Source organism: Salvelinus fontinalis, chromosome 38 (assembly GCF_029448725.1).
Source record: "Salvelinus fontinalis isolate EN_2023a chromosome 38, ASM2944872v1, whole genome shotgun sequence".
NCBI lineage: Eukaryota > Metazoa > Chordata > Actinopteri > Salmoniformes > Salmonidae > Salvelinus > Salvelinus fontinalis.
In genome coordinates, this window is record NC_074702.1 from 25,637,393 (window position 1) to 25,649,859 (window position 12,467).

At 42.6% G+C, this 12,467-nt stretch overlaps 2 protein-coding genes across 6 annotated transcripts in view; one reads left to right on the top strand and one right to left on the bottom strand.

Moving 5' to 3' along the window:
* Positions 1-5,903, top strand: part of LOC129837275 (myelin-associated glycoprotein-like) — a 23,647-nt gene extending 17,744 nt beyond the window's left edge. For 2 of the 5 annotated variants that reach the window (XM_055903301.1, XM_055903300.1), the window contains exons 8-13: positions 237-497; positions 635-937; positions 1,226-1,325; positions 1,996-2,098; positions 2,469-2,522; positions 3,241-5,903. In XM_055903301.1, the coding sequence (XP_055759276.1) occupies positions 237-497; positions 635-937; positions 1,226-1,325; positions 1,996-2,098; positions 2,469-2,522; positions 3,241-3,402 (983 nt within the window). In that variant the 3' untranslated portion in view covers positions 3,403-5,903. The remainder of the gene's footprint in view (positions 1-236; positions 498-634; positions 938-1,225; positions 1,326-1,995; positions 2,099-2,468; positions 2,523-3,240) is intronic. The other 3 variants (XM_055903302.1, XM_055903304.1, XM_055903303.1) reach the window with 3 other exon arrangements.
* Positions 4,497-10,883, bottom strand: LOC129837281 (sialic acid-binding Ig-like lectin 14). The gene is made up of 5 exons (XM_055903310.1): positions 10,704-10,883; positions 10,466-10,535; positions 10,001-10,339; positions 9,371-9,691; positions 4,497-9,201 (listed from the first exon to the last, which is right to left on the bottom strand). Exons 2-5 carry the CDS (start codon positions 10,530-10,532, stop codon positions 8,855-8,857), a joined length of 1,074 nt encoding a protein of 357 aa, XP_055759285.1. The 5' UTR covers positions 10,533-10,535; positions 10,704-10,883; the 3' UTR covers positions 4,497-8,854.
* Positions 10,884-12,467: the final 1,584 nt, after the last annotated feature.

Sequence of the window (12,467 nt, forward strand, 5' to 3'; positions counted from 1 at the left end):
AAAACATATTTTTTAGTAATAAAAAAATAATAATTAAGTTCAAATGTCTCCTGTGAAGTAGTAACGCGCAATATATATAACAATGTATTAGTTATGTGATAAACCTGGCCCATAGCTTCCTGCTCTTGGTGATACACAGTACAACATTTCATCCTCTTTAACTGACTCCTTTGTTCAACTCCTTTCTTTCTCCTCATTTAACTCTACCTTTCATCACCTCTCTATACTCCCTGCAGACCCTCCCAGTGAGCCAGTGGTAAATGGTTCCCTGACCATTATGGAAGGTTCTTCCATCTCCCTGCAATGTAGCACACAAGGCAATCCCGCGCCCACCCTCACCTGGCTGAAGGACGGGGAGCTGGTGGGCACCATCACGGCCGAGGAGGTGTCTGTGCTGGAGCTTCTGGAGCTCACCCCTCAGGGAGAGGGACAGTACCGCTGCCTGGCAGAGAACGAACACGGACGAGCCAGCAGCTCCCTCAACATCACTGTGGAATGTGAGTGGGTCATCATGTTGTATCATAACATATGGTATCATATCATACCGTATTGTACCACACTACATTACACTACGCTACACCATCCCATCCCACTCTACATGTCAGTCATAGCCCTACCTCCACCCTCTCTTCAGACGCCCCAGTCCTTCTGGACGAGTCCAAGTGCGCGGTGGTGAGGGAGGGAGTCCAGTGTGTTTGCATGGCTACGGGTAATCCTGAGCCCACCATCGAGTTCTACCTCCCCGACAAGAACATCACCATCAACGACACGTTCGGCCGCTACAACTACTACACGCGCACGGACGGCCACACGTCCACGGGCATGATCAAGCTACGGGAGAAGGGCGAGCGCCTGGGCAACGGCGCTGTCAATGTGCACTGCAGCATTAGCAACATGTACGGGTCGGAGAGCTTTCATTTGGAGTTACAGCAGGAGAGTGAGTACACAAGTTCAGGTTCATGGTTAAACACAGAACTGCATACCATTAAAATGCAAACAATTGTATAGCCTAGCATACATGAGAGATTGAACTGAAATGAGACGTGTAGTACCTTTATATGATATGTACATTGACTGTATAAGTAAGACCACAAACTGGCTACCCCATTGGCTTGATATTGAAATGGCATTATCTTGAATTAAATACTTTATAGTACCATGACCTAGTTAAACAGTATTTTCTGTTTCTACACTGTCTTCAATATGATGTTCTTGATGATGTTAGAGAAGTACATGATGGCAGTGATCGTTGGCACCATCGGTGGAGTGGCTGTCATCGCCTTCATCATCGCAGCAGTGAGATATGTGGGCCATAACAACAAGAAGTGAGTATCCACCCTTCACTAACTGTGACAGGGGTCGATGCGAGTTACAGGTAGTCATTTCCTGTTTGAATTGACGATAAGGAAACACTTCAGCCTAGCCATCCATTCTAAAACACCTCTGTGTATTCATGAGTGAATGATTGATCGATGGACGGACGTGAGAATCATGGTCATAAGTTATGCTAACGCCAGAGCGAGTTCAATTAATTTGCCATCACTAGTTCCCTTTCTGAGACGGAGATCCAAAATGGCTGCCTGGTGGAGTGGGGTTAGCAAGCCAGACTAACCGTAGCCTATAGTTTGCAGGCTCAATTCCCTGCTTTGATACTGCTTTGTACCCTTGACCTGCTATGCTAAAAATACAGCCACGGTAGCCTACTTAACTAAGGTGCTTCAGCATTATAGCAATACATCACATTCAGACAAAAGCTTTTACAGGAAGTCGCTCTAAGAGAGGGTGTCGGCTCAACCGCAACTAAACCCATGAAACAATAACCACAACCATGAACGTCGCCCACAACCATGAATCATAGGCCTGTAGATTATTAACTATGTTGGGAAACAGGCCCTTGTTTTAAAATGGATGCCCAGGCTTGGAGTGTCGCCCTGAGTTAGTTAGTGGCCATGAGACCGAGTCTGATCTTGTGACTCCACCCCCCCCCCCCCCCAGAGAGAATGGCAACCCTGGGCAGGACCTGGTCTCTAAACTGGAGAACCCAGCGTTGTACTACAGCACAGTCAAGAAGGACAAACAATGTTTGAGGAAGAAAGTGGTGAGACATGTTGATGATGATGACTATAATGGAGATAATGACCATTCTCAGATCTGTCTTAGACGGGAACATGATAGCTTACCCGTTGCTGATACTGATACTATACTTGTTCAAATCATGTCCCATTTTTGATGCACAGTAAGGTTCATTCCGTGGAGATACTCATAAATAAAACTTATCATGTTAAAGAGAAAATGTAAACTTCCCCAGCCAACTACTGGCCTAGCCTGAGAATCCCAGTACCACTATAGCTATCAATCACAGTACCACAGGGGTAGCTGCGGCCACAGCCTTTCCAAACCACTGTTTTCTGCTTCATCGCTTCTCTGCGTTCTTCTGTCTCTTTTTCTATTTCCTAACTCTTGCACAGCTTAAGACAGAGCTTCTGGGCTCAAAGTTTAACTCCATTCTAGAGGAGAGCACGGTAAGGTTCCTAAACAACCCCGCCCCAATCCCAACTCCAAGTCTCAGTGGTAGACAGCATCCCTCACACATCCCAGACAGCTAAATGATATGATGGCTCAAATTCGTCCTTAATCTACAATATTACGATTTACCGTTTGGCTGAGTTAACCACTTGGTGTTACGGTCCTGAAGTGGATCTGTATCGTGAAATGTCCAGACCTTGCCTGGCAAGGTGGATGTGGCCCATATTCAGACCTAAAGTAGCCCAGTAACTATGGGATGTTGTTAGGGCCACATAACTCAAACCAGAGATGGCCCATAAGCAAAGTGCCAACCCTTCCCCAGTTCGCATCTCCTACATTCGGACCAGATCTGGGCCATATGACGCATTGTGGTGCCAGAACTGAGCTATACTGTATGTGTCACCAAACAACCAGATCTAACCCACAGTCGTCTGCTGTCTGAGATCCGCTTCCATGTGCTGTATCTCCTTTCATTTCCACGACTGTTGTTGCATGGCTGCCTCGATACTAACAGGATATGCTAAACTGCCTCAATCTCCTTGTCTTACGCCTCTGCTCATCAATAACTACTAACCCTCCTTTCTTCTTTCTCAATGTCTATCATGTTATTCCTTTATACGCTCAATGTTCTGAGGTGTCAATGGCATTGGTGGCACTGCGCAGGTATAACCTGTGAGTCTGAATGGGCCTTCTCTCTTTTCATACCTTCAACAGGGAGAAGACGGGGATTATCAACCTGTGGGCTCTATGGCAGACCTGGAGAGGCAAGAGCTGAACTACGCCGCCCTGGAGTTTCTGGGGGGACGCTCCAGGGATGGGGGGACCTCAGGGAGGGGGGATGACGGCAGCGACTACACCGAGATCAAGGCCAAATGAATCGCGATCCTTCCCTGACCCATCGTCACCGCGGGACACAGTGGCAGCCATGTTGTCGCCCCCTTCCTCACGTCATTCACCCCCTCATCAAACGTCTTCCCCCCTCCCCCGTGGACACCATCACCACCCTTCACCATCACATCAAGATACCCCATCGTCTCTCCCCGTCCCTGACTCATCTCAAATGACGTCCCCGTTAGTCGACCCTCAAGCCTCCAGGGGGAGCCTCAGTCACATCTCGCCACCCAGGACTGCTGGTAGCTACTTGCAGGGTCGGAACACAGCCAAGTGGACAATGTAAAAAGATCTTTGTATTATCAGCAGCTGTCGGTCTCCCAGCTCTTACCCTACTAGTCATAGTCACAAAATTCCCTCACAACAGGTGCAATGTGTTTGTTACTGTACTGTATCATCTAGATTCAATGTTGCTATTTCCATCTCTATACCATTAATTGTTTGCATTGCTATAAAGCTTGGGACACAGTAACACATTTTCTGGGGCTCCCCTTCTGTATGTCACCCTATATCATACTTATAGCTAGCCTGGTTAAACCAGATTGAACGCTGCGCTCACCAGTTTTCCTGTGAAAGGCAACGCAATCAGCTTGGATACCAGGCGAACTATCTAGATCTGTCCATTATAGTCCTTCTCCACTGTGTCCGCTGCCAGTCGAAGTGTCTGGGAAAGGGGTGTATTTTGTGCTTTTTATTTTCTTATCTCTATTTCTGACCCTGGATCTGGAGGAAATGAGGGATCTCTTCCTGATCCAGCGGTTGTCAACACTGACCAGTGTTCAACAAACGCCAGGCCTGATACATATCCAATTGAAGCCAGTCATCTTCATCTCACATATTCTGTTCCCACATAGAGTTCAATAGTGATGTGTGCTGTGACTCTGTGGCTTTTGATGATGATGAGAAATGAATATTTATTTGATTTTATATAAAGAGAGAAGATGAATACTCTTAGAGGTTTATCCAGCCTTGAACACAAGGTTCTGTTTGTGCAAGAAGTGGGCTGATTTTTTAGTTCTTATGCATTATAAGCACTGGTTGAGTTGTGGTTTGCTCTTCGGGAACTGTGCTGGGCTAACACAGAATGTTCTGTTTATGTCGTTGGCCATGATTTAATTATAGTATTTTTGGACGATTTCTCTGTTTTGCTAAGTGTAAGTGTTAACTTATCCTTAAATGGGAACCAATGGGGTAGAATACATTTTTGGATCAATCTGGCATACATGACTCCACTGTAGCACTCGCACAGCAGGCCAAAATGTATCTCGTTGAGACAATGTGTGTGTGTGTGTGTGTGTGCAAACAGTGCTGAAAGATCAGCGAACACTGATCACTGTGGCTGTTTCAAAGTATCACTTTACCTGAGACCGCTTCTCCCAAAATGTCTTCTTCAATGGTTGTGAATTGTGAAATCGAAGCCTAATCCTATAGGGTTGTATCAGATGAGGCGTTTGAGTGGCACAACATTGAAGCTGATATACCAGTTGGTTGTGCTATTCAAATATACTTGATCAACTCATGTATTGTAATCTCCAAGCTCACTAACGGCATCACTAGATAACAATGACTGTTAATACAATATTAATAAGCTGCAGATGGATGGGTAAAAGGATACCAGTATACATTATGTAAATAAATACCCTGCATGACTATTATGCTGTCAGCCATATGTGTAAACATACTACGGTATGTACAGTACATGCTCAGTATTACAACAGTGATTTACACAGGCAAGTCGGATACAGGTTTGGTAACACTTTAACTGACTTCTCTGTCATAAGGGTGACGTAACGCGGTCATAACATAACACATGTCATTTTCGGTCATGAAAACTGATGTGAAAATACTGACAACCCTTTACACTGTCACGACACAAATTGTTATTTATGTAAATTAGTTGGCTAGCTGTATCCTAAGCCAATAAACTGACTGAAGCAAAGATTTGTGCCATGACAGTGTCAAGTCAGGTGTCAAGCTTATGTCAGCTGTCATGACTGTTAATAACATATTTTATGTAATTGTTCTGACATAGTTAAGTCACTAGACCTGATGTCAGAGCGTTCAACATGTTACCCAACATTGAGACATGCCAATATGGACATCCGTTTAGTAACACTGTCGTCAGTTCTCTTGAACGCCTCATGGGGGGTTTATTTCTTTCTAAACCTGGAAACAAAATGGAGAAGCGCTGTTCATGTCTTATCTAATTTGTTTGTCACAGTGTGTTGGAAAGCAGATTTGTACTTTCTTTATTTTGTGGTATTCATTATTGTTCTTGTGATGATTTTTTTTTATATCTTTGACACAATAATTCCGATCAGAATTCTGCAATCTTTCTGCAAATTAGCACTGTTATTACTTAATGACAATATGAGCTCTATGATGATGTTTGATCATTCTCTTTATTTTACAAGTCTGTCCCGCCTCAAGCAAAGCCATCTTTCTTTGGTTCCAAACAACAAATAAATAAAGTAAACAACAGAGAATGTGACCAGCTCAGTTTATCTATATAGTATGTTATCTGTTCTCTCATACCCAAAACAGTAAGGAAAATACACCCCAAATACATTCTATATCTCCATGTATTAGTATTACTTTATTGATACAGTGTGTAACAGTTATTCTCGCCACACCACCCCTCATTGTTTGCAGTAGCTACATCACACAAAGCTTTATTTTAAACCATTTCACTTGATAATACGCACAAATGTGTTACCTTGATTATCTACATAACATCTTTATTAACATAGTTGAACATGAGGAAGATAACAGAAACTTGTAGCTTCCTTATGTGCTTTTACATAAAATACAACATCATTTGGTTAAAATTGAGCTTTTTTGTTGTTGCATAAAACCAGAGACATTACTCAGAAAAAAGTTTGAATTCATTCACATAAAAATGTTTTCTGCGCATCCACACACACAAAAAAGCGTATAGCAATGGAAAATGTAATTTAAGGTTAGGCATTAGATTTAGCTGTGTGTTTAAGGCAATGGTTAATTCGGTTTAACATCAGATTGTATTACTTTGTGGCTGTGTCAGCTATTGACCACTCTGCAGAGCTGCCTCCAGAATGAGATTCATGACAAAAAACACTAACCTGTCACTTGGTGCCCGGGGAGCTGTTGTTGTGGGGGGTTGTTCAAGGGCACAACGGCAGGCAATGGCATGTAGGATTTTATACCAGAAACCCTCCTGGTGCCAGCTCACTTCCCACCAGACTTTTCCAATCGGACCCGGAATTGGAACTGGTCCGGTTGCTGGCTCGTCTCTCTAACTGGTAGGCTACTGTCTCTGGTTGCAACTTTCAGTTAACAGGACGGAGCTAAAACGTTTTCCTTGAGAATCATTTACCTTGCTCAGACAGTCCTACATTGCATAATTTATTGATAAAAAAGCTAAATATAACAATGATAAGAATAGGCCACCTGACCTCATGCCATATGTCCCCATGTGTGAAACTGTGGGATTGTAGTTTTACCTTTTATAAAATTGTACCGAAACTTCCTGTTTTCATCACAGATGTCATGATTTGTTTTTATACGGTATGGCTTTACTAGCAAAAATATTTGGATGGAAATGTGGTTACTGATATACTTTTCTAAAACAATTGTCTTTTCACACTTCAGGTGACATTTTCAAAGTGGAAAATAACAATGTTAATTACAGCAACAGGGGCAGGCAAACGACAGGTCACGGCAGGCAGGGGTCGATAAACCAGAGTAGTGGGGCAAAGGTACAGGACGGGAGGCAGGCTCAGGGTCAAGTCAGGCAGAGGCCGGTCACCTCCACCACAGATCCCTTCAGACTGAGGCAGACGGCAGATTGTTGCTCCAACACCGCCGTGGCCCAGGCGAGTGCCCTCCCGGACATCAGCGTAATGATATACACTATCCTCAAGCGGTCCAAGGGGAACGAAGAACGCTGCAGCAAGAAAACGAGGGAGCACTGGGAGAGAAAGGCCCGGCAGGTTCTGGAATCTCCATTGTAGCGCTCCGGGGGAGGAATTCGTTGTTCCCAGGAAACCGGGGTGACGGCGCTGCTACCAGCTGGGTCTGGGAGGTTACCATCATGGTAGGTTGCCTAGTAGGCAACCCATGCAATTGCTCACGCAATGCGTCCAATGCTAGGTCATGACGTTCGACCACGGCCTGGAACACTTCCATCAGACCGCGAAGCAACTCCTCGTGCCTACCAATGGTGGCTCCTTGGGAGGAGATGGTGCTGCGGAGCTGGTCCAAGTCTGCTGGGTCAGTCATGGCCAGTTCGTACTGTCATGCTTCAGATAAGACCCACATGCAGACTGTGTTGAAGTAACAATGTTTATTACAGCAACAGGGGCAGGCAAACGACAGGTCAGGGCAGGCAGAGGTCGGTAATCCAGAGTAGACGCAAAGGTACAGGGGGGCAGGCAGAGTGGTCAGGCAGGCGGGCTCAGAGTCAGAACAGGCAAGGGTCAAAACCAGGAGGGCGGGAAAAAGAGAGACTGGGGAAAAGCAGGAGCTAAGACAAAAACGCTGGTTGACTTGACAAACAAGACAAACTGGCAACAGACAAACAGAGAACACAGGTATAAGTACCCAGGGGATAATTGGGAAGTAGGGCGACACCTGGAGGGGGTGGAGACAAGCACAAGGACAGATGAAACAGAACAGGGCGTGACAGTAATAATCTCGTGGTGTGATTTAATTTAAACATTTTCTTCAACAATGTGTGTTATAAGGAGGTGATTATGAAACTATAGTTCAGTAAACTGTGCATAAACTGAGTACAAATGTCACGATCGTCGTATTGTGGAAGAGAAGAGGACCAAGGCGCAGCGTGATATCTATACATCTTCCTTTTTAATGAAGACGAAATGAACAACACTTTACACACTAAACAAAAACAACAAACCGACGAACATGAAGCTATACAAACACTAAGTGCAGACACTGGCAACTTACACATAGACAATCACCCACAACCTACCTAATGACTATGGCTGCCTAAATATGGCTCCCAATCAGAGACAACGATAGACAGCTGTCTCTAATTGAGAACCAATCTAGGCAACCATAGACTTACATAAACACCTACACTGAACACAACCCCATGAACTCTACAAAAAACCCTAGACAATACAAACACCCTAGACGAGACAAAAACACACAAACATCCCCCATGTCACACCCTGACCTAACTAAAATAATAAAGAAAACAAAGATAACTAAGGCCAGGGCGTGACAACAAACAATATTTAATAAATAGTCGCCTCTTTATAATGCACATTGTTGAAGAAAAGTTTTAAATTAAATCACATTCCCAGATTATAATGACATTAACGGTGAATTTTGCACTTGACAATTTTTGTAGTATGACAATGTTGTTCTCAATGTCTTTGATTTGAGCTCAATTTGAGCAGAAATGAATTGGTGATTCTTCTTCACTCAAATATTAAAATGTAACACGAGTCCTATACGTACATACATAGGATGTTAAACTGAAGAACTTCCGTGTCAGCCCCCCTTCAGCTTGGTGTAGTATGGGGAACTCCATCTCGTTCTGGCCAATTACATTCCTGCTGACACACTCCACGCTGCTGTTCTGGTATTCTGAGGCAGACATGGTGATGGTGCTGTTCACGGTTTGGTCACTCCTGGAGACGATGACACTGTAACTAATATAGACCCCTAACATTGGCCAAGCAATCACTGGTAAGGGAACCCCCTGACTGACACAAACACATGTCAGGACCTCTGCTTGGACCACACACACAGAGCCATTCAGGAACTTGGGACGGTCTAGGGAAGACAAATAAATCGTTTTTACATTCATCATGATATACAGTATATAGTTTTTACAACATCATGAGATATGGCTTTTTTACCTAACAGAGACTCTTTAAGAATAAGTAAGTACTGTACTGAATTTTGATAATGAGGGAATTCTCTGAAAAGTGAGTGTACTTACATTTTACTGTTAAAGTCACCGTTTTCTCCACTGTAATGTTGACGTTGCTGTAGAAGCCGATACATGTTAGGTTGATGTTGTGATGTTCGGATTTAGGATTGAAAGAGAACTTTTTCACACTGATTCCATTCTCTGCTTTTGATTGAGGTATTATCCCCAAGATGCCTAAGTTCTCTGTCCCTCTCCAGGCTATTCCAACAAAATCTTTTTCTGGTCTTTGCAGGCAGAGGTCATTTAGTGAATATACTTTGCAGGTCAGTGTGGCCCACTCCCCCTCTGTGAGAGGGGGTGTCTCCACAGTGGGCTTCTTCTGGGTTAGAGCTAAACAGAATTTGCCAAAGTTGGATCACTTTGACAATTCATTTTTCAAGCATTTTAATTCAGATTATGCTGTGATGTGAAATACATGATTATCATGGTTGGTAGTTCTGAATCAGTGACCAAATATGCTGCAATTTAACATTATTAGAATTCAGAGTGTGTAGGCTACATTTATTCTAACTTGGACACATAAGGTGACATTTTCATCAGGCAAAGACGTGTTAAAAAATACAGTTATACTCATTATAATCTGCAGCGTGATTTAAGAGAATGAAAGTAGTATATTTGTTGACGTGGTTTCTTACATACCAGACACTGAGACTCGTACCCTCTCAGGAAAAACATACATTTGATCATCTCCCCATGTTAACTTGAATCTATACTCGCTTTCTCCTTCTTGCAGGTCTTCGAGGAAAAAGCTGCAAGACCTTTCAGGACCTTTCAGGATCTGCCAATCAACACCACACACCTCTGCATCTTTTTCAAATACAGGTGTAAGTGGATCTCCTTTGAACCAGACTCTTCGTACGTATTTAGTAATGTTGCCTGGGTATGTGAATTTACATGATATAGGAATGCACCGTCCAGCCTCTACTGTAACGTCTTGGGTCACTGTGATGGAGAAGTTTCTACCTGTCTCACGAGGCTCTATAAAGAAATGTACAGTATAGTAATACATATACATTTGACTAGCCAAAGCTTACAAAGAGAGTCATCTTATTCCAAAACATGTTACTTGACTATTTTGTCAAGTCATAGAGCGTTATACTGTACCTATGCACTGACTACAGCTTGCTGTTATGACCCAGCAGATAGCAACAGTGCAGATCTCAACCAGCATCTTCTGTTATCACAAGACATAAAAAATCAAAGTTTATGAGATACAAATCTATGCTGTAATAGAGAATATACCATTTGTTTCCCTAAACAGCTAGCCAAATGCACAAACAATTCATCACTTCATAATATGCTGATAAATGACTCTTGTTTATATTGTTATAAATCAACTTACCACTCTCTACTGTGTACCAGCCATCTCCCTGTCTCACTTAGGTCTCACCGTTCGGTTGAGATCTTGTTCTCTGATACTTGTGAGCACAATTACAGATATATATCTAAATATTTTCTGTCATTTCTGGCTGCGGGAAATGTAAAAATATCTGTAGAGGCCAGAGTTGAGGGTCAGTATCTGTCTTTAGTTCCCCCTTTTCACAACCTAGTTTTGTGTTGAGACAATATAAACTGTTGCACAGTACAACACTGTGTTAATGTCAGCACAATTAGGAACAGCTGTAGATTATACTAAAGTCAGCATAGTAACCTAAAATACTGCATTGACATTCAGTCCCTTGGTATACTTGTTTGTTTAGTCTTTGAACTAATGCATGAGGGCAGTTCATATTTCAGATTAAAATAACTGTGCATATGGTTCACATTGGTCAGTTACTTTATCCTGGGATTGCATTCCACACATCTTAACACTTCAGTTTTTAGTGCATCTCAATGAATTACAAAAACAACAAATATCAAACCAAAAGTCATTGGTAGAGCTTACACTACTTCAATATTTTATGCTGCTGGTTAATCTTTACTAATAGTTCACTAACATCTGACTCAACCGATATCTTTGGCCCCGTACACACTTAGGTTGTACAACTGATGTACGACGCATTTGACACCATGGTTGTGATAGATTATATTTTTGTGATACAATAAAGAGTTCCAACGCTTATGTAACTATATTTGTGCGGAAAACCCCAGTTTTATCACAATGATTGTGCCAAATGCATCAGTTGAGTATGTTTTACTTAGTTGTTAACCCACTTAGGTTTACCCTAAATTTCATTTCAATTCCATTCAGTTTGACAATGACTTACAATGGCTAGAATAATTCCACAAGGCTTTTAGTTTAGGTACCAACTGTGTGAGTATCTGTAGTTTGGTGCACACTGATGAGAGACTTTAGAAGGCATTTGCAGGAGTAACCAACAGGTTGAGGCTCATGCCACCAGAATTCAGCCCAAATTAAATAATATCTAGAATCCCTTATAAAAGTCACAATAGCAGGTATTGTAAAGACAGTTTGCTATACTGTCCCTGCTGCAGCATGAGGCCTGCTCAGAAGACCTGTACTTTACACCCTTTTTCAACAGCAGCAACACATATATTTCAGGGAACATGGTGTAGAGTTTAAACGAAAGTATTTAGGAGAAGTAAAACCCCACCTAACAAATATAGCAAGACCATAGCACTTCAACACAGTCTCAAAGTGTGAAGAGGAACTAAACTAGGGCCCACAGAGTGTTGTAAGGGTTGGTCAAACTCTGTGAAGATGCACTAACAGGTCTGGTTCAAATACAATAAAAATGTAATGGGGAACTGAGTTGAAGTCCAAGAAGGCATGACTTTTACGGTAATATTGTTTTTAGAGGAATTGCAGTAATGGTCAAATATTTTTTTAACATTTTAAAAATAATGCAACTGTGAAAGAGGAATCATCACTCTTAAAATGTGGGTCTGATATAAATGTATAAGTGAATGATTGTGTTATGCTGATGAAGGAGGACCCAAAAGCGACGTAATAGAAACAGAGTCTTTATTCCAATCTTAAACAAACAATGATGTTCCTGGATATTATCCAAAGGTAATCCAAAACAGGAAACTGAAAACCTCTTGTCAGTAGAGAGGAACGACTGGAGACGCGACCACCGACTGCAGGTCGCTTCAGGAAGGCACAGACCGTAGCTGACATAGACACCTGCTCACACGCAACTTC

Coding starts and splice junctions, on each gene's coding strand:
- LOC129837281 (XM_055903310.1), bottom strand. CDS start 10,532: ATGCTGGTTGAGATCTGCACTGTTGCTATCTGCTGGGTCATAACAGCA. Junction 9,692..10,000: donor GGTACGAGTCTCAGTGTCTG/GTATGTAAGAAA, acceptor AATTCTGTTTAG/CTCTAACCCAGAAGAAGCCC. Junction 9,202..9,370: donor GGTGACTTTAACAGTAAAAT/GTAAGTACACTC, acceptor TGTCTTCCCTAG/ACCGTCCCAAGTTCCTGAAT.